General features: G+C 42.0%; 1 protein-coding gene across 1 annotated transcript; it reads left to right on the top strand.

Annotated features, from left to right (window-relative positions):
* Positions 1-646: 646 nt before the first annotated feature.
* LOC117525781 (monocyte to macrophage differentiation factor 2-like) lies at positions 647-19,678 on the top strand. The gene is made up of 7 exons (XM_034187724.1): positions 647-990; positions 11,723-11,804; positions 12,050-12,210; positions 13,966-14,040; positions 15,021-15,122; positions 15,231-15,300; positions 19,255-19,678. Exons 1-7 carry the CDS (start codon positions 977-979, stop codon positions 19,456-19,458), a joined length of 708 nt encoding a protein of 235 aa, XP_034043615.1. The 5' UTR covers positions 647-976; the 3' UTR covers positions 19,459-19,678.
* The last annotated feature ends 1,305 nt before the right edge of the window (positions 19,679-20,983 follow it).

The raw sequence follows: 20,983 nt of genomic DNA on the forward strand, positions 1-20,983 counted from the left end.
AGCAATAGGGGATTAAGGACCTTTCCCAAGGGCCCTTAGTGATTTTCCAGTCAGGCGGGGATTTGAACCCATGATCTTCTGGACTCAAGCCCAACACCTTGACCACTAGACCATCACCTGTAGATGTGTAATACTCCTGTGATCTGATCTTGCGTACCTTTTGATTTTGATGATTTTTGGTCTCGATTCTGTTGATCGTGTTTATGGGGTCAGAGCAGTCGGGGCTCAATTTATCCAACAATTTAGCTCAAAAACATGATGGGCCCTTTGATCCACATTAAGGGACTGAGGACAGACAGACTCAAAACCTCACTGATGAAGTTCAAAGATCAGTTACCAGAATCAGGAATGACCCACTGTGATCAGGATCAAAGACCAGTGGTCAGGATCAAAGATGAGCAATGGGTGGGGGGAGGGGGAGACACAGATACTGAAACAGTATCAAAGTTTGTGAGTATCATGCGACGATGTAGTAGACCTAACGTATAGTTTTTGTTCTCTGGAAACGTAATCAATTTAGTTGTTTTTTTTTTTCTAAACAGAACAAACAAAGCCATAACATTTCTGAGTTTAGAACTAAATGTGATTATAAAAAAAAAAAAATAAAAACCTCAAACCTGCTGCCAACACGTTGGCAGCCTGGCTACATATCAAAGCCGCTATCTCCCCCTAGCGGCGGGAGGATGCGGCGCAGAGGATGCTATGAATCATTCGTTGGGAAAACGACATGTCAGCCGTCAGTGATGAAAACCGTCCGTCCTCATCGCGTCGTGACGAGCTGAAGCGGCTGCAGCGCAGATCCTCCTCCCGGCTCGTTTGGAGGCAGAATCGGGATCCGGACGCATCCTTCGGCCGCCGCAGCTTCGGATGAGGATCCGCGATGCTGGTTCGGTCCGCTTAGAGTTCTGCTCGCCTCTGCGCTCTCACAAGGCATTCCGTCCGTCTGCTGGCAACTGTTGCTTTATTTCCCCTGTAAATGAATCTGGTCAGGTAGGTGGCTTCACTAAAGTGAAGATGTTTTCTGATGAAGCCTGAGGAGGAGGATGAATGTTTGGGAGCAATAAAGCGCCAACATTTATACACTTTAACAGCTTTATAACCTGAAAATGGCCCTTTTTCATGTATACTCGTTCGTCTATGTTTGCAAGACTGCAGCTGATAGAATACTTTGATTATACACAGAAAATGAACTCGTTTCGAACAATGATGAAGGCTGTATAATATTTTTTAAAATATTTTTCAGTTTCGTTTGGTGACAGGATAAATGAATACATTCGTTTAATGGCAGCCTAGAAAGTGTGTAAGGAATGGAATCTTTCACAAGCATTTTCAAGAATATTTCTTTTGCCAATATTTATTTTGAATGGTAACTAGAGAGACACTCTATAAAGGGCACACTTTTGCCAAAGCAAAAGTGTTAATTTAAAGGTGCACAATCCATTATAGGTGTAGTAAATGTACATGAAGTAGTTTTGTTTTTGTGTACCTGAGATATGTCAAGATTTTGTCCTGAAAGTCATTCCTGTGCACAGCTTGACAAAGACATTGCACCAGACCCAACCCACATATTGACCGCCAGCTAGTGGAGGTACAAATTTTATTAAAAGTTTTGTCAGATTTAAATATTTATTGATGATTCAGGGCGTGCAATTTGATTTGACAAGCAAGAAGAAGAAAACGCGAATCGAACATGTGTTCATGTTTATTGTAAAGGAAATTGATGAAAACATTTTGGATGTATCCTTTATTGGAACAAGCAGGTATTGAAAATGAATGTTTGATGTAATAGTTTGATTGGTTAAAATTGCAAGACAAATTTATGGTTGTGTGTAAACTATAAAAGCTGTTTTAAAGGCAATGTTATTTTTTGGTGTTAATTAATCATGCAGTTGACACTGATCGTAAAACTTTTGTTCACTCAGCGTATTCATCGTACAGTACCATTTTCTTGCTCAGTGAAACTTATAAAAATTGTAAAAAATAAGTGCAACATGGTTATTATTTAGTAGCCTGTCAAAAACAGCTATCAAATTCATAGATTCAATTGTGTATTCATGCTTCTTGCTTGGCAGTGAAATCCTGAAACGTAACTTCAGTTTCATGTTAAGTTTGTAAGATTGTATGTCCACTCTGTTATTGTAAAATAAAAAAAATAAAAAAAAACCAACAAAAAAATAAAACACATGGACTGTTTACCAACATATCGAACCAGAACAATGTGTGGAAGGGGTAAATAAGAGATAACAAACCCATAAGTTGGGTGCTTTCACTGGAAAACCTTTGTTTTAAGCAAAAATGAACTGATAGCTGGCGAAAAGACGCATGGTGGTGAGTGTCGGAGTAGCTTGACCCATAAAAACCATAACCCATATTTGAATCCTCCAGCTACGGTAGTTAGGGTTTGGGGTTTAAGACCCTCCTCCAGAAAAAGTTTGGTTTTTATTTTTAATACTTTCAACCAAATTGAGCAGTTGTTTCAGAATTCACTGGTTTGAAATGTTTGAAACTTTAAATGAAACAATTGTCAGAAAACAAGCGTTCTTAGCATATTCAAAACAATGAAATAACAGTTTGAGAAAATTAGGGTTTTGAAATACAAACACATTAAATGTAAGAATTACCTTCGGAAATAGTTCATTGTTTGGAAGTACTGTACTTCTAAAATGACATGAAACAATTGTTTCAAATTATTGCTTCACTGTTTTTAAAATGCTAAAAGCATGAAATGAACCAATTGCTTCAACAACAATCCAAGCTTTGGAATTGCTTGAGAAATTGCACAAAACAGTTGCTTCATTAAAATCATTGGCAATTTTTTGAAGGCTCAAAACAAACTGAAGCCATTGCTTCAAAATATTGTTCGGTGTTTGAAAATACTTGAAAATCTACAAGAACCTATTGCTTTAGAAAAGTAGTGCTATTTTTGAAAATGCTTGAAACGCTACACAGATGTTTAAGGAAATGATTCAGCAGTTTGAAACGCTACATGCTAACAAATGCTTTTCACTGAGAAATGATTGAAAACAACATGAAGCAGTTGCTTCTAAAATAATTTGCTGTTTTGGAAAAAACACAAAACAATTGCTTCATAGGTTATTCACTTGTAAGTGCTCCATTTTAGTGAAGATTCACATAGTGTTAGTATGCCACATCGAGAGGTGCACATGCCACACGGAAGCACCGCAGGATTCATGCTCTCATTTCAAGATTCAAGATTCTTTATTGTCATTGCACAGTCGTACAGTGTACATTAGCACAACAAAATTGGAGAATAGTCCTCCTCCTCTGAGTAAAAGAAAAGATGAAAATAAGATATGTATTAAATAGCTAAACAAGGCAAGGCATGCATTTATCAAAGAAAGAAGGACACTATATATAAATTGAAGGGCTAAAAATTGTTCTGTAATTTGTCTCTGTAGCATGGCCTAAGCAGAGGGTCACCCCTTTGAGTCTGGTCTGCTTGGGGTTTCTTCCTCAGAGGGAGTTTTTCTTTACCACTGCTGCTCTCCAGGTTGGTAAGGTTAGACCTTACTTGTGTGAAGCGCATTGAGACAACTCTGTTGTGATTTGGCGCTATATAAATGAAATAAATTGAAATTGATTGAATTGAAATGGCTAAAAAATAGAGACAAATCTGTGACGTAAGAAAGATTAGTGCACGTTTATTGTAAAAAAAAAAAAAAAAAAAGTATTATTGTAGTATTGTATTAACAAAAAGTATTGCACTTACATTTGTTGTAAATAAAAAGGTTGTACACGCATTTATTTGCACTTATATGTTCCGTATTTTATACGTATTTCATGAATTCACACAAAAACACTTGCAAAAAAAGTGTATCAGCTTTTTTCTTTGTTGTTATTTCTTATTTTGTTTCTTGTCTCTTGCATGCAGACAGAACAGGCTATGTTCTTTTTTTGGGGGGGGGGGCTTAAGACGAGCAGACAGCCTTCCTGGTGGTTGATGTAGGCTGCAGCAAGCTTTTCTTCTGCTCTGCTCTGCTCGGCTTGGCTTGGCTCCGTCCAAGCTGCCGGGACTCTGGCCTGCTAATTATCAGCCGGCTTGATGAAGTTGGTAATGAGGCAGCCGGGGCTGCTGGGTCTGGATGTAGGCCTGACAGTCAAGATGGTGTGCAAGATGAGGAAGCCTCTAATTTGAGACAGGATAGTGTTTTTCTGGGCCGGGTCATTTCGTATTAATAGCTGAGAAGTAAAATTGCTCCAACAACAGTAGCTTTAGAGCTTTGAGAAAAGAAAAGCTGAAAATTAAATACTAAAATTTCAAACGAGGGAAATACTGGAGCACCAACATCTTTGATGGTCCGTTAGTACAACTGACCGGGTCGAGTCCACAGTGACTTGTAGGCACTGCTGGTGGGGCCCTGACTCCATCACACAGCTGTCACTCAAACGACCACGCCTGCAATTATCCATAACTTTATGTCTTAAAATAGCTTAAACTGATTATCACGCCCTGTACAGCTGCTTTGAATGGGAAAACTTGGTTTTGAAACTAAAGCCATTTTAGCACCAGGCTGGAAACATGTTTATTTCTGCTGTAAAGTTGTGGGCTTTTAACATGGACTTCTATAAGGAATGACTCACTTTTAGAGCAAGACTCAAGTGGCCATTCAAGGAACTGGAGGTTTTGGCATTTCTGCAATGGCTTCATTCTTCAGTGCCTGATTTTGCTGTTGGGTTGCTGATCATGAGGTTGTTGTGGCTTATTAGTTTAGCCATATTTTAATCTGTATAGAGAGGGGGCACGCCCTTTGCACTTGTGTGTGTGTGTGTGGGGGGGGGGGGGGGGGATTAGGTGGCCATCTTGACTATTTGGCTTGAGGCAAGTTTTTCATTTTGTCTAAGAAACTTGAAAAAGTTGGTTTGATTTAGTTGGGGTTGAAGGGTAACGTTCCTAACTCCTCTACGGTTACATTTATACAGTACGTTGAGACTAATATGTGACTAAAACTAGTAAGAATATTTGTTGGTGTATTTTGCCAAATAGTTTCCCTGAAGCTACATCAGGGGTCTGTTTCAGAAAGCAGAATTAACAAACCCTGAGTGTAAACCTAAACTCTAGGTTGACTAACGCTGAGCTGGAAATCTCGGAACAAATCCTGCCAGCGGAGCAGGTTCATGTCACTGAGTATGTTGTCATAATAACTGACTCGGAGTTCAGCTGAACTGACTTTTGAGACCAAAACACAGAATTTCCTTCAACTTGCAGGCAACTAAGTCTGAGATTTAATGAATCTGCTTTCTGAAACAAGCTCCAGGGATCACCAACCCATGTGTGATGAGATGAGTCTGATTGACTGAGCACACCTAACCTTGAGAATTAGATGTGGAGTGGAGGGAGGAGAACAGAAAACCATGCGGGGCAAGTGACTTGCAGGGGGAACAGGCTGTGCTCCATCATATGTCGCATCCAGTTTTTTTGTTTGTTTGTTTGTTTTGTTTTTTGCACCAGATCCTTATCTTTTAAACATTAAATAGTTGTCAACACGTATTTACATTTCTGCATGTTGAGGCTGCATGTGATTAGACCTGATTAACATTTTCTCAGTAAGAGGTGCCAGAAGGAACACAGCTGTGTGTGTGTGTGTGTGTGTGTGTGTGTGTGGGTGTGTGTGTGTGTGTGCGTGCGTGCGTGCGTGCGTGCGTGCGTGCGTGCGTGCGTGCGTGCGTGCGTGCGTGTGTGTGTGTGCGTGCGTGCGCGCGTGTGTGTGTGTGTGTGTAAACAAATCTCGCCCCGGAGTGAGGATTTAGCCTTTTTTCCTCTCATGAGATGACACATAATTCCACAGCTCTGTGGATTTTTGGGCGGGTGGGTGATACTGTGACGTGTTACTTTGTTCATGTCTAAAAATAGCTCGGTGCCGTCTTCTGCATGCCTCATTCATATACTCGTATGTTAATTTTTCATCGTGGCCTGTTCCTCATGATGAGACCCACCACACTGAAATCTAGGTCTCTTCTGTAGCCTGGCAGCATCCGTGCTGGGAGGGGCCGGAATTTGTGTGTGTGCACGCCTGTTATTGTCTGTTTGTCTTCCTGCGCGTTAATTGAATCACTGGGAAGCAGGCAGGAGAGGAGGAGGAGACGAGGGAAGAAAGATGAAAGAAAAGAGTTTTCTAGGGTGGAAAAAGACAATCCCTGCTCCATGGTTTCCATGACAACAGTGACATCATTGATGGAGTGCCACTGCCTGAGCAGCCGCCGTGTGTGTGTGTGTGTGTGTGTGTGTGTGTGTGTGTGTGTGTGTGTGTGTGTGTGTGTGTGTGTGTGTGTGTGTGTGTGTGTGTGTGTGTGTGTGTGTGCGCGCGCGCGCACAGGTTTGGAGATGCGATTAAAGCTAATGCATTTGCAAAGAAGTCTGTCTGGGCCAAACGGAATGTGCACTTATATCTACGGACGTGAACTGTTTCTGAAATGCATTAGTTCAAGCATTTGGTTCAATGGATATGTGGTTATCCACTGTTGCCAGGCAACAGCAGTCATGGCAACAAGTCGGAGCATGATCTGACTTGGTTATAGCTGTGTCAGGGCTGGGAAGGAATCAGATTCATGTCCAGAGCTCTTTGTCGGGAAGAGGAAAAGATATGCAACATGTTTGAAGGGGAACCCCGCAAGTTTCAACAGTCTTAAGTTTAGAAGATGATCGTGAGACCAGTGATGTTCTGAGGCTTGGAGGCAGCAGTACTGGCAAAGTGATGCAAGGAGGAGCTAAAGATGATGCGGTTTTTGTTCGGAGTTGAGCGGCTGGACAGAATTGGAAATGAGAATATCAGAGGTATATCGCAGGTCACACAGGTTGGAGACAAAGGCCGTGTCCCACTTCAGGGGCTGCACCCTCCCAAGGCCGTGTCCTGCTTCAGGGGCTGCGCCCTCCAAAACCCTGAGTCCACGTCAGGGGCTGCGCCCTCCAAACCCTGTGTCCACGTCAGGGGCTGCGCCCTCCCAAGGCCGTGTCCCGCTTCAGGGGCTGCGCCCTCCCAAGGTCGTGTCCCGCTTCAGGGGCTGCGCCTTCCCAAGCCCGTGTCCCGCTTCAGGGGCTGCGCCCTCCAAACCCTGTGTCCATGTCAGGGGCTGTGCCCTCCCAAGGCCGTGTCCCACTTCAAGGGCTGCGCCCTCCCAAGGCCGTGTCCCACTTCAGGGACTGCGCCTTCCCAAGGCCGTGTCCCGCTTCAGGGGCTGCGCCCTCCAAACCCTGTGTCCACGTCAGGGGCTGTGCCCTCCCAAGGCTGTGTCCCATGAATATCTGGCCTATAGAGACAGCAGAAGCCAAACAAACTGTTCTGAAATGACACTGTTTAGCTCACAGAGTACGAGGTCTGTGAGAAAAGTATCCAACCTTTTTATTTTATGCAAAAAATATATGGATTTGAGTCATATGTTTTTACGTCAGCCAAGCTTGAACCTTCGTGCGCATGCGTGAGTTTTTCCATACCTGTCGGTTGCGTCATTCGCCTGTGGGCAAGCTTTGAGTGAGCACTGCTCCAACCCTCTCGTCGTTGTTTCATTGCGAGGAAATGGCGGAATGATTTGGGCTTTTTTTCCATCAGAATTTTTTCAGAAACTGTTAGAGACAGGCAGCTGGAAACCATTCGAAAAATTTATCTGGCTTTCGGTGAAAATTTTACGGGTTTCAGAGAGAATAAAGAGTGTTACTACAGCTTTAAGGACGGCCCACAATGGTGCACGGCGCGCAGCGCTCCGAGCCGCCATCGAGAGGCAGAAACCACCACCACATCATTTCTAAACGGATCGCTGTGTGGAGCCGGGACCGTCGTGTGCAATTTCTCTGGTTATCACAAGAGCTGGACATCAGCCATTTTCCAGCAGATTTCACTTTTAACAAGAGATTTTGTCATGGAAAGCCGCGCGGAGGCTTCGCGCGTCACGACCGATTCGCTGATGAAGCGAGACAAAGGAAAACCTCCATTTTGGAGTGTTAGAGGACAACTTGGGACATGTTTATCTCGGCTTTCAGTGCTTACCAGTCGAGTGAGTATACGAGGTCTGTTAGAAAAGTATCGGACCTTTTTATTTTTTTCAAAAACTATATCGCTATATCGGCTGCGTCCCGATGCACGGACCCGTCTGCACGTCTTTCATTAATAAAATCTCCTTTAACAGTGGAATGTCGGATAAACTGCTGATCCCGACCACTTCTGAAAGTTCTCTGTTCTCTCACGACGTCCTGGGTCAACAGAGGCTTAAATTTGGAAGCTTTCAGCTCGAAACAGGCAGACAGCGGTGGCTCAGGGAGCGTCGCGATGTCCCGCTTGTTATGTGTCGACGCGGGTTGAGGAGCGGACCTGCGTCAGACAGGACCCAGCGCTAAAAATAACCAGAAAGCGGTTCCAAACAGAAACTATTTATTATTCACCTGTGCTTAAAAGTGTAAAAACATAAAAACAACGTCCCTCTGGTGGAGTGATTCGTGGCTCGCTCTCCAGCGCCCGCAAGGATTAAAGCCGGCGCTCCTGGACTTCCTACCACCGCCAAACACCACCCAGGTGGACACGACAAACTGATTCTCTGTGAAGCAAAGAGAAGGTGAGGTAAGTCAACAGATACAACTATATCTTCCAATAAACACACGCTATCAGCAACACACTCAGGTCAGTGTCCTTTTTTTACTTTATGCAAATGAGCAGCTTCTCACAACAAGTGGAGGATCACTTATCCTTCACGCCACAGCAGTGAGAAGCAAACTGCACAATTCTCTTCACATTCCAGTATACTGTGTAACAAAACACCAAGTTACTATCAACAATTACTTAAACACTTAATTACCTTTAGTGTGTGCTGACAGCATGTGTCCTCACCCCTCCCTGCTTCACGGGCTCGATGTGTCAAAACCCAGGCGCGGTCCTCAGCGTCTCACAAACGAACGTCACAAGGTCGAGTTCCCGGCAGTTCTGCTCAAATCACACATGACTTAAATGCAGAACGCCATCCAATTATCTGCTTCAGCTGCAAGTCGTCCAGGTTGCACGTGAGCACCAATCACAGGTGCTTTCCATGATGTTGATGAGGGTGAAGACTCTTCAGCCAGCACCTTCTTCACAGACAAATCAGCCCTCATGCCACCTGGAGAGCAAAGAAAAGAAAAGAACACCAAAACATCCAGCCACGCCCCCCCAACACACAACACCGCTCCGTGGGCAGTTCTTAAAGCGACAGCAACAGTCCATAATCTCTCATCAGCCGTTAAAATTTTCACAGAAAACCAGCTGAATTTCTCGAATGATGTCCACTTCGATGTGCCTCACAGTTTTGGAAAATATTTTGATCAAGCAAAGCGCCAGTCTCTCAGGAAGTTCTCAGACAAAGAGATTCCGACGGGAGGGGTGGACCACTCCTCACTCAAAGCCAGCCCACAGGTGAATGACGTAACCGACAGGCGTGAAAAAACTCACGTATGCGCACGAGGGTTCAAGGTTGTCTGATGTAATCGCACGTGATTCAAATCCATATAGTTTTTGAAAAAATAAAAAGGTACATTAGTTTTATCACAGACCCTCGTAAGAGAAATTGTGGAGAGCTGGGCATGTCCCAACTTGTCCTCTAACACTCCGAAACGGAGGTGTTCCTTTGTCTCGCTTCAGCAGCGAATCGGTCGTGACGCACGAAGCCTCCATGCGGCTTTCCATGACAAAATCTCTTGTTAAAAGTGAAATCTGCTGGAAAATGGCTGATGTCCAGCTCTTGTGATAACCAGAGAAATTGCACACGACGGTCCCGGCTCCACACAGCCATCCGTTTAGAAATGATGTGGTGGTTTTTGCCTCTCGATGGCGGCTCGGAGCGCGGCGAGCCGTGCGCCATTGTGGGCCGTCCTTAAAGCTGTAGTAACAGTCCTTATTCTCTGTGAAGCCCGTAAAATTTTCACCAAAAGCCAGATAAATTTTTCGAATGGTTTCCAGCTGCCTGTCTCTAACAGTTTCTGAAAAAATTCTGATGGAAAAAAAGCCCAAATCATTCCGCCATTTCCTCGCAATGAAACAACGACGAGAGGGGTGGAGCAGTGCTCACTCAAAGCCTGCCCACAGGCGAATGACGCAACCTACAGGCGTGAAAAAACTCATGCATGCGCATGAAGGTTCAAGCTTGGCTGATGTAAAAACATATGAATTAAATCCATATATTTTTTGCATAAAATAAAAGGTCGGATACTTTTCTCACAGACCTCGTATTTTGTGATTGCGTCATTAGCTTTTTCCAACCTCATGGTTTCCTGTAACCTTAACAGCTGCACACGACAATCTACTGTAGTGGGTGTAACCTGTAGTTTGGTAATCCTTTTTTAGTTAACATTACCTAAGGAAGTTGGGCGGCGGTCATGTTTTCACCCATTTGTTTGTCTGTTTGTGAACTGCATGGAACCCACAATTTTTCATTTAGCGTTATGAATTTTTTACAGAGGATTCCTGATAGCAAGAAATGATTTAGTTTTCAAGGTCAAAGGTCACAGTCAGGAAAAATCTTGGAAAGTCCCTATCCTTTAACATTAAGAAATTTTCTAAAATGCATAACTCTGTCAAAAAAGGTCCCATTTCTTTTGTATCTGAGAACCTTATGTACGATGGTATCCTTTATCGATTGACAAAGTTTGATCCAGATCTGATCCGGATTACAGATTTTGTGGTCATTGAAAACCCCATTTAATGTATATTTTACATTATATCTTAATTAAACATGCCCCCATCGTGCTCATATGTGAAACTGAGATACAGACTGGCACTGCCTCTGAGCTGACAAAGTTTGATCTGGATTTGATCCGGATTGTGGATTTTGTGGACATTTGAATTTAATATTGGAAAGCCCATTGGTTGTACATTTTGCATTATATCTCAATCAGAAGTGTCTTAATCACTCTCATTTTTCTGTTATGGATTCACCTACACCACCAAAATTGGATGGAGGTTCCAGTTTTATGTCTGTCTGTTGATCTTCCAGTTATCAGTCGGAAACCAAGTGCCAAAAAGCAATGACAAATTGTGCAGAGATAACCAATGTTCTGTGAAAATTATTTGAGAATTCAGACATCAAAAAAGTTGGAAAAAAAAAAAAATCAGGCAGAACCACAAAAAACTAACTAAATACAGTAACACGTTACTTGAGGTATCGTCACAGTAGTGACAGGACACTGTCATAACTGTTACATGACAGTCATGAATGCGTCATAAACATTATGTCAATATCATAAACGTTTATGACTGCTATCATTATGTGTCATTCATTTTTGTAATGTAATGTATTGTGGAATTATGCATGTAAACCTACAACATCATCATGTTTGTTCATTAATTCCAAAATGTGTGTACCTTCTGCAACAGTAGATTATTTTTAGCCTTTGAAATGTCAACTTTTCTTTTCTCTCACACACTCAGAAAAACCTTTTGCAGAGTACTGTGTGTGCAGATGGTTTATGGGTTTTTTTTGTTTTTTTTTTTTATAATTTTTCTGGTCTACTGTTCATGAATTAAAATGGTTATCAAGTAACTTGTGATTCCATTTTATGTTTGCTCAATAAAATGTAAGAAACAGAAGAAAATTCAGAAGAAAATTATTTTAAAATGTCTCATTTTACACATCAAAACATTCTCACATTTGAGAAGCTGCACCATTTCAATAATTGATATTTTACTCTCATAAATGTCTAAAGCCATTAAATCGATTATCAATCGAAGTCTGTTTGTGATCATTGTAGGTTCATGAACAACCGTGTTCCTCCTAACAAGAGATACCAGCCCACAGAATATGAGCACGCTGCCAACTGTGCTACACATGCGGTGAGCGTACGGACACACACACTATCATTAATGTGGCCGATCACATCATCAGTACGACTTCATCTGTAAATGCTGCAAATGAGTCAAATCCAACAACAACACAAAGCAGAAATAAGAACTCCTGTTGGGGTTTATCTTTTTAAAAGATGATGTGATGCGCCAGAGTTCAGTCCGTTCTGCACTTTCTGCCATGTCTGCCTGTGCGTCTTTATCTGATGTTTCTGTGATGTTGTAAATGGATTTAGTTATGGATAATCCCCAGCCTGCTGGGCAGCTCCCTGCTGCACTTCCACTCAGAGGACCAGTGGGAGCGGCTGTCGGCGTGGGTATACGGGGCAGGGCTGAGCTCGCTCTTCATCATCTCCACCCTGTTCCACACTGTGGCCTGGAAGAAAAGTCACCTACGGTACGTGTACAATACCAAGTTACGACTGTGACAATGATTGATTATGTTTAAATTATATATGATATTAAAAATGTATAACTGCAACATGAGCTGCTGCTGCAAAGAATGAGCAGAGTTTAACAACATTCAATACTGGGTTGAGATTTTAAAAAAAACTGTTCTGATAATGCTGGTGCCCCAGATAATATCAGATCAGGGGAGGAAATTATTTGTATTGGTGGCACATTGTTGCAAAATGCTGAATGATTTCCATGTGAAGTGTATTTTAAGTCCAATCTTTACCCATTGCTTATGTTTTTAGTGACTTACTGAAATGCAACATTTTTATATCTCTGACTGGCAATATCACCCCCCCCCCCCCCCCCCCCCACACACACACACACCAAATTTTGTTTGTACAGTCTGTGCCCAAAATGTTGACCAAAATCTTGGTTAAAAACTAGACATTAAAAAGAATTGCATAGACCCAATTGTGCTGAATTTTTTTTTCTTTAAATTTATTGTGTTTATTTTCTTGGCATCTTAGTGATTGTGAGTGCAGTGTACAGATTTAAAACAAAACAAAAATACACACACACACAAAACTACTATAATACCTAACACTTTTTTTAAATAAAAAAAAAAGTCTGTTAAATTTCTTCAGCTTATTTCACCAGAACTTGTCTTGATTTGATTTATTCCACTACAAATAACCAAGATTTTAAAAAAGAAAAGAAGAAAATAATTAAAACAAATTGGCAAGATAAAAAAATAGTCCAAGTATTGAGATTCTTAATCTATGGCTTTTATTGTGAAAAATCAATAGAGTTGGTGCATACGTTAATTTTGAAAAGCAGTGACTTACAGTATTAGTGCGTAAGAAGACTACACCTGTTTAACGCTACAGTGTGTATGATTTAGGAGTGTTTATAGCAGAAGTGGAATATAGCGTTCATAACCATGTGTTCATTTGTGTTTTTGCAATAATGAATCATTGTGCTTTCCTGAGCTTAGACTGATCCTTTCATATCTACATGGGAGTGGGCCCCCTCACGGAGGCCGCCATGTTTATGCGGTAGCCCAAAAGGCGCATACTTAGTCCACTTTTTGCAATGCGGCCAGGAGACTGATAAAAAGAAGAGGAATCAGTGGTTGCTCCCCTGTACACTGTATGCTGGTTGCTAATGCAAGCTAACAAGTTTGAGAACCCTTATTTTTGTGAAATGAGGGTTCATACATATTAATTATCTCAAGGAAAGGCAAGGGGGCATGAATCCCCATCACCAAAAACACAAAAAAACATGAAGGGGGAAGAAAACCATGACCGTTGGTGACATAATACAATCTGCAACCTCGCCAGTCACCACTAGATGACACTAAGTCCTACACACTGTAGCTTTAAGATTAAATCGCTGCTGTGAGTCAGACTTTACAAGTTAATAAATTTATGCAATGAATTATTCTGAATTAATGACAAACATTATCAACAGTAATTTTAATTAGTAACAAATAACTGAGGTTCTTATTGAAATACAGTATGTCTGGCTCATTAAAGCCCTGATTTTTTTTGCAATTAAGACAAATAAAAATCAGTATTTGTCAATTTGTGGTAAATTAATTGTTTTTAGATACAACTCAATCTCACACATTTATTCGGAAACAAATCTTTGTTCCCGTGTTTGTGACACGATGATTGCTTTCTTACGCCACAGTGATAAAATGCAGATCATGTATGAAAGGTGTCACTGATGTTTGATGAGGTTTGTGTGGTTTCAGGTCTGTGGAGCACTGTTTCCACATGTGTGACAGGATGGTGATCTATTTCTTCATCGCCGCCTCCTACGCGCCGTGGTAAATAACCCAGCCCACCCGGTGTGAGATAAATTATGGTGACACTACCGCTATCTGCTAACTTTTATGATTTAGCTTTGTTTTGCTTTTCTGGCTCTAAAAACCTGAAAAAATTACTTAAAGAGCAGAAATTTTAATATGTTGTCATTCAAATGTGGAGGTTCCCAAACAGGTTCAGCATGTCAAGATCAGATGATGACCAACATGTACATAAAGAATTAAACGAACACATGAAATTAAATTGTAGTTTTCAATACAGTTTATTCAAAGTGTATGATCTATTACACAAATACGAAATAAAATACACATAAAAATAATTTTAATAATCTAATTAATGTATTTACTGTGGCTTGACCTCCTAAAGCGTCTCCTCAAGGTGACGCTTGTTGCCTTCACGTGCACACAATGTGTCAGTTTCACTTATTGGATTTGTGTATCAGCTCTAACAGGAACAAACGTAGGATTTTCCAGTTTGCAAATGTTTTCGTTTCTTAAACTTTAGTCCAAGAAAAAGTTACTCACGTCAAGATGGGGGAACGAAGGGAATTGTCTGCTAATGTCTTGCAAAGTTAGCTGAAAAGCTAATCTGCTAAAGAAAAAGTTAGCTTTGCTAATTAGCTGCTAGCAGATTAGCTGAAATGTGCCCACCACAGGGTATTGATTAAAGGTTTTAATGAACCTATATCACTACTAAAGGACATGGATTTAAGAGGTGTTCAAAGATACACAAAGCACTCTATCAAAAAACTTAACAGATATTTGATTTAGACTGATCAATAATAAAGTGTGCACTCAGAAGTACTTAAGCCATTGAGACTCAACAGACCCGAGAGTTTAGATAATGAAGGGATGAGTAAAGTCACGAATAAAATATTTTTTCTGACCTGAAAGAGCACTTGCATTTTATCTTTGCACCATATATTTATCGGAAAACACTGGCAACGTAGCTAACTGATTCCATGGTATTCCTGCTTAACCAGGCTGAACCTGCGGGAGCTCGGCCCTTGGGCGTGCCATATGCGCTGGCTAGTGTGGGTTATGGCTTCCTTTGGAACTACCTACGTCTTCTTCTTCCATGAAAGGTCTGTTCTTATACCTCGAAAACCAAAAGTAACCGCAAACATCTGTCTTACCTTAGCCATTCGATTTATCAGTCAATAATATATAACCAACGTTTGCGTATACTGCAGGTATAAAATTATGGAGTTGATCTGCTACACCGTCATGGGAGTTTTTCCAGCTTTGGTAATCCTCTCGATGGTGAGTCCACTTTGTTCTATGAATTCTTTCTTCACTGTCAGATCTTTAAGGGGTCTTATTTCAGCAGCACCAATGCAAAATCCATTTTCAAAGCTTTCGTGCTTGAGCACAAACACCCTGTGAGTGTTTCCAGGCGTAAATTCTATTTTGGGCTACATAGGCTCACCGGACCTACTGTTGGGAAAGTGTCCATCTGCTATCCAGCAGATTCCCTTCCGACCCCGTGTCCACCAGTGCTGGGGCGTGAAGGGTTAAATCCCCACTCAGGATCGTGACTGGGATGCGTGCAGATTTATGGGGTTTCCCCACGTGAGTGTTATGACCCACCCTTAGCCCAGTCTCTAAGGGCGGGCATTGTAGTTTAACTGCTTGGGGCAATTCCTCTGTATGTGCTCACTCGAGCCACAGAAAAAACACTCCCTGCGGGCCAGCCTCCGTTGTCTGTCATCTGATTTGACTTTGGCCCTGCTCATGTCCATAGCTTCGTCAGCAGGGGGAGCTGTTGCCACACGGAGCTCTCTGGCTGTGGAGCGTGGGGACAGCGGCACCCTTTCGGACCCGGAAGGAAGAGGGACGGCTCGTGCCCGGCCATGCCCTTCACCCCGCTCCCGACAATGTTCTTCTAGTCGGTTGTCTAACCGTATAACCAGGTCGATAAGCCCATCAAAATCCCGCGGTTCGTCCTTAGCCAGCAGATGCGGAGACAGTCCGTTTACGAAGGCAGCACGGAGTGCAACAGTATTCCAGCCGGACCTCGCTGTCGCGATGCGGAAGTCGACTGCATACTCGGCTGCACTCCAACGCCCCTGTCTCATTGACAGCAGCACGTTCGAAGCCTCTATTGGGGTGATCAAACACTTGCTTGAACTCCCGCACAAACCCAGCATATGTTGTTAGGAGCCGTGAATTCTGCTCCCAGAGCGCCGTAGCCCAGGCGCGTGCCTCTCCTCGATGCAGATTTATTATATAAGCACCCGGCTTGCATCTGATGCGTACATGACGGGACGCTGTGAAAAGACGAGTGAACACTGCATTAAGAAGTCTGCACACATCTCGACACAACCCCCGTATGGCTCCGGAGGGCTTATGTATGCTTCAGGGGACTGGGGGGGGGGGGGGGGTTCGTTGAACGACCACTGGAATGTCTGTATTTGGCACTCGGTCAGCAGGAGGAGGTGCTGCAGCAGCGCCCTGTGTGTGCGCTTCCACCCAAGCGGTGAGAGCCTCCATCCTCCGATTGAGTATGACGTTCTGCTCGGTTACCAAGTCCAACCGAGCTGGTAACTCTACTGGTAGGTCTAAATCAGACCTTGGATCTGACAACACTCACATCACTAAAGATCAGCTACAAATCAGATCTAGAACCACTTATACAACATTACATTTACATTACTGGTTCAAAGTGGTGCAATTCAAGTTTTTTCCACATCCGGTTTCTTTCTTCTGACTGTCTGGCATTAATGTTTGCGTGTGAACTAACTGTTCTTACTAACAGTCACTTCACCGGATGTCAGCGACAAATCAGGTCATGGACCAAGTATGAACATACGAGGTCTAATAGAAAAGTATCCGACCTTATTATTTTTTTCAAAAACCATATGGATTTGAATCACGTGTGATTACATCAGACATGCTTGAACCCTCGTGGGCATGCGAGAGTTTTTTCATGCCTATCGGTTACGTCATTCGCCTGTGGGCAGTCTTTGAGTGAGGAGTGGCCCACCCTCTCGTCAATTTTTTCATTGTTTAGGAATGGCTCAGAGACTGCTGCTTTGTTTGATCAAAATTTTTTCAAAACTGTAAGGCACAACTGAGTGGACACCATTCAATAAATTCAGCTGGTTTTCGGTAAAAATTTTAACGGCTGATGAGAGATTTTGGTCTGGTAGTGTCACAGTAAGGACGGCCCACGGCACCTGACAGCGATCTGTGCTTCGAGGCGGCAGCGTCTCGCCGTTTCAAGTTGAAAACTTCCACATTTCAGGCTCTGTTGACCCAGGAAGTTGTTAGAGGACAGAGAACTTTCAGAAGAAGTCGGCATGAGGAGTTTATTCGGACATTCCATTAACGGACATTTTGTAATGAAAGAACGTGTGGGCAGAGTCGCATGTCGGGCCGGACCCGACCGCGGGGGGTCGCGACAGAAAAAACACCTCCGTTGGAAACCTTAACGGGCAAGTTGGAACATGCCCAAGCAATTAAACAATTTATCAGTTACTCACTTGTTGAAAGCCATCAAAAGCCCCCTGAATTTTACAAATGGTTTTCAACACGGAGGTGTTTTTCCTGTCGCGGCGCACACAGATTTGCCGAGTCGACTCGGCGATTTTGCGCGCACGTCTTTCATTAAAAAATGTCCTTAAACAGTGGAATGTCCACATAAAGTCCTCATGCCGGCCTCTTCTGAATCTTCTCTGTTCTCTCACGACGTCCTGGGTGAATTAAGCCTTAAATTAGGATGTTTTCAGGTTGAAACAGGCCGACGACGGCGCCTGGAAGCGCTGCACGACGTCCCGCTCCGTGGGAAGTCCTTACACCGACAGAAACACCCCATAATCTCTCATCAGCCGTTAAACTTTTCACCGAAAACCAGCTTAATTTCTCGAATAGTATCCACTCGGATATTCCTCACAGGTCCAGAAAAATTTTTGATAAAGCAACGCGCGCCGTCTCAAGCAGAGTGTGAAACAAAGGAATTCAGCCGAGATGGCAGGACCACATCTCACTCAAGGCCTGCCCACAGGGAAATTATGTCACCAACACGCGTGAAAAAACTCACGCATGCGCACGAGGGTTCAAGCATGATTGGTGTAATCGCACGTCATTCAAATCCATATACTTAAAAAAAATAAAAGGGTCGGTTTATTATCTAATAGACCTCGTAAGTACCTCTTCTTCCTTTTAGCAGCAGATCATCGTTCTCAATCTCACCCTGTCCCCTGCATCCTCCTCTGTCACACCAACCACCTGCATGTCTTCCCTCACCACATTCACACACCTCCACTTTGATCTCCCTCTTCTCCTGCTGCCAGGTGGCTCTATCCTCACCATCCTTCTCCACATATACCCCTCATCCTTCCTCTGCACATGACAAAGCCATCGTAGTCTCGCTTCTCCCACTCTGTCTCCAAAACTTGCCCCTGTCAGAAAACACTTTACCTCTCAGCCTGTCCATCAAACATTGATGAGGTTGATGTTTAAGGTCAACATTTAGAAGGTCCACAGTACAATAGTTACCTCATCTGGATGGAAACAAGGAGACCACACTACATTTTACTTCAATCAAATGAGTCATTCAAGTATACTGTATTCACCCTCAAATTTTGCTTGAGCAAAGTGCTACACAGCTGCAGATCAGAAAAATGACACATGACACAAAAAAGATACAAAAAAAAAAAAATCCACGTTGGTAAATTTCTCTATTACATTTCTCTCCCATACATTTCTGCCAGACATTTAGAGGAAAACAGGAGGTGATCTCAGAACTAAGTTTTGCAAGCAAAAAAAATTAATTTCTCATTTCTATTTTGTGTCAATTGTCTGAATTTATATACGTGTTTATTTTTGTATTTTGAAATACCAAATAAAATTTTGAAAAAAAAAATCATTTGTAATAACAAAACAAACAAATAAATAAAGTGTAAAACTGTTTACAAGTGTTTCATATTCATATATATATATATATATATATATATATATATATGCACATTACTACCACTGCCATCACTCTATCATTTGTGTACACTGTACACAATCAAAGTGACTTTATGGTAGAACTTTGACGCTAAAACGTGTTTTGAATTTTGAACTTTGAATTAAACTTTTGCTTGTAAGAAATAACACAGATGTATGCAGATTTCAATCTTAGTTAAATGCAAATTACAAATGCTCCAGAAAACGTGTTTCCTAAAACATAAACACAATATATTTTTATTTATTTATTTTTCTTCCCAGCCGGAGCAGTCGGGTTTGTGTGAACTGCTGTTAGGTGGCGCCTGCTACTGTCTGGGAATGGTTTTCTTCAAAAGCGACGGCATCGTCCCATTCGCTCATGCCATTTGGCACCTGTTTGTAGCTATGGGAGCAGCCATACACTACTATGCCATCTGGAAATACCTCTACGCCCAACCACCCAATCAGGTTCAAACCTCAAGATGACATCACAGCTGACCTCAAGCAGAGTAGCTCTTGGTTTTTGCTTTTTGTTTTTGTTTGTTTTTTGGTTTTTTTTGGGGGGGTTTCATAAAGTGGTCTGAGTTCAGGGGCTGCCTCTTTGCAAGACCAGTATTTAAAAAAGGCATTCTTCAGTCATTATTATCAGAGGTCATCGTGTGATCAAATGGGCACACCTTTGCACATTAATCATGCTAATGGGAGTTTCACTTTAATGGTCTATGTATCTATTGTGTACCCCCATTAAAATCACCAGTGTAAAACTAACACTGACAGTGTTAAATTAACACTGCCAGTGTACATATGGTCCCGCTGCAGTCAGAGTGGGACCATATGTACAACACTGACAGTGTTAATTTTACACACGATTTTATTGTGTTGTATCTAAATGAGTAAAAATGGGAACAATGAGCAAATCCTAGTCATAGTAAAACATTTATAACAATCAAGCTTTCGAACACTCTATTCTCATTTGCCATCATGTACAATTGACATCATTCACTAATTTGTTTAGGAATGAATATAACACGTACACTTCTCTATTTTCTTCTTATTAAAAAAAATAGCATAAAGTAGTAAGTCATTGTTATGCTGTTTATATATTGTCCATTTTTTATTAACAATATGGGTAAAACTGTTTAACATATTTTAAACACACAAATACCGAATTTTCTCTCAGAAATTGTTTATTTAAAAAAATGAATATATCTGAAGAACTTTTTTAAGCTTTAACATTTTTATTTATTTATTTATTATTTATTTTGAAGGGTTATGATACCATGATCTGTACACAATGCACATTGCCCTCTAGTGGGCTACGGCTGAATTGTCTAAGTGGACAGACGAGCACTTCTGCATTTGTGATGTCTGGAATTGTTGTGTTAACAATAGAAAAAACATAAAATGTGATTTTAAAACATACAGTTGATTTATTACATCACAGAGGAGGTGATCCTTTGAAAGGGTGAATCATAGGACTGGGGTCAGAGTCAGCAGTGATATGTCATTGGACAGGTTGTTGTTGCTCATAAGGGCTGGGTGTCTCTAGCTGACCTCTGCGGCGTTGAACAGGTCTTCAGATGTAGCTGGGGATGTACTAGTTGTTTCTCCGGATGTTGTTGAAGGTCTCCTCCACATAAGATGAGTGAAAAGGACAATTACACACCAGCAGTATGGACAACATACAAATACACCCTAGTGGAAAAGATGTCCACTTCATAGCTGTAGAAGTTCTTCAGAAAAATGTTTGGATCCATAAAGTTGGGAGTTCCACACCAACTTTGCTTCAAAGTTAACTTTGGTGGCCAAAGTTTCTTTCTCACTGAGGAAGATGTTGTCCAGTTTGAGGACTCTGCGGATGATTCTGTTGTCATGGAAATACTAGATGATTTTGAATAGCTGCATCATTAAATATCAAGACTCAGATTAAGTGACAGTGGGACAAAACTTTTACATGGAGCAGACAGACTCCTTCCAGGGACAGTTCCAGGATCACATAAACAAAGTCTGT

This window comes from Thalassophryne amazonica, chromosome 15 (genome assembly GCF_902500255.1).
Source record: "Thalassophryne amazonica chromosome 15, fThaAma1.1, whole genome shotgun sequence".
NCBI lineage: Eukaryota > Metazoa > Chordata > Actinopteri > Batrachoidiformes > Batrachoididae > Thalassophryne > Thalassophryne amazonica.

Coding starts and splice junctions, on each gene's coding strand:
- LOC117525781 (XM_034187724.1), top strand. Junction 11,805..12,049: donor CCAACTGTGCTACACATGCG/GTGAGCGTACGG, acceptor AAATGGATTTAG/TTATGGATAATCCCCAGCCT. Junction 15,123..15,230: donor GTCTTCTTCTTCCATGAAAG/GTCTGTTCTTAT, acceptor CGTATACTGCAG/GTATAAAATTATGGAGTTGA.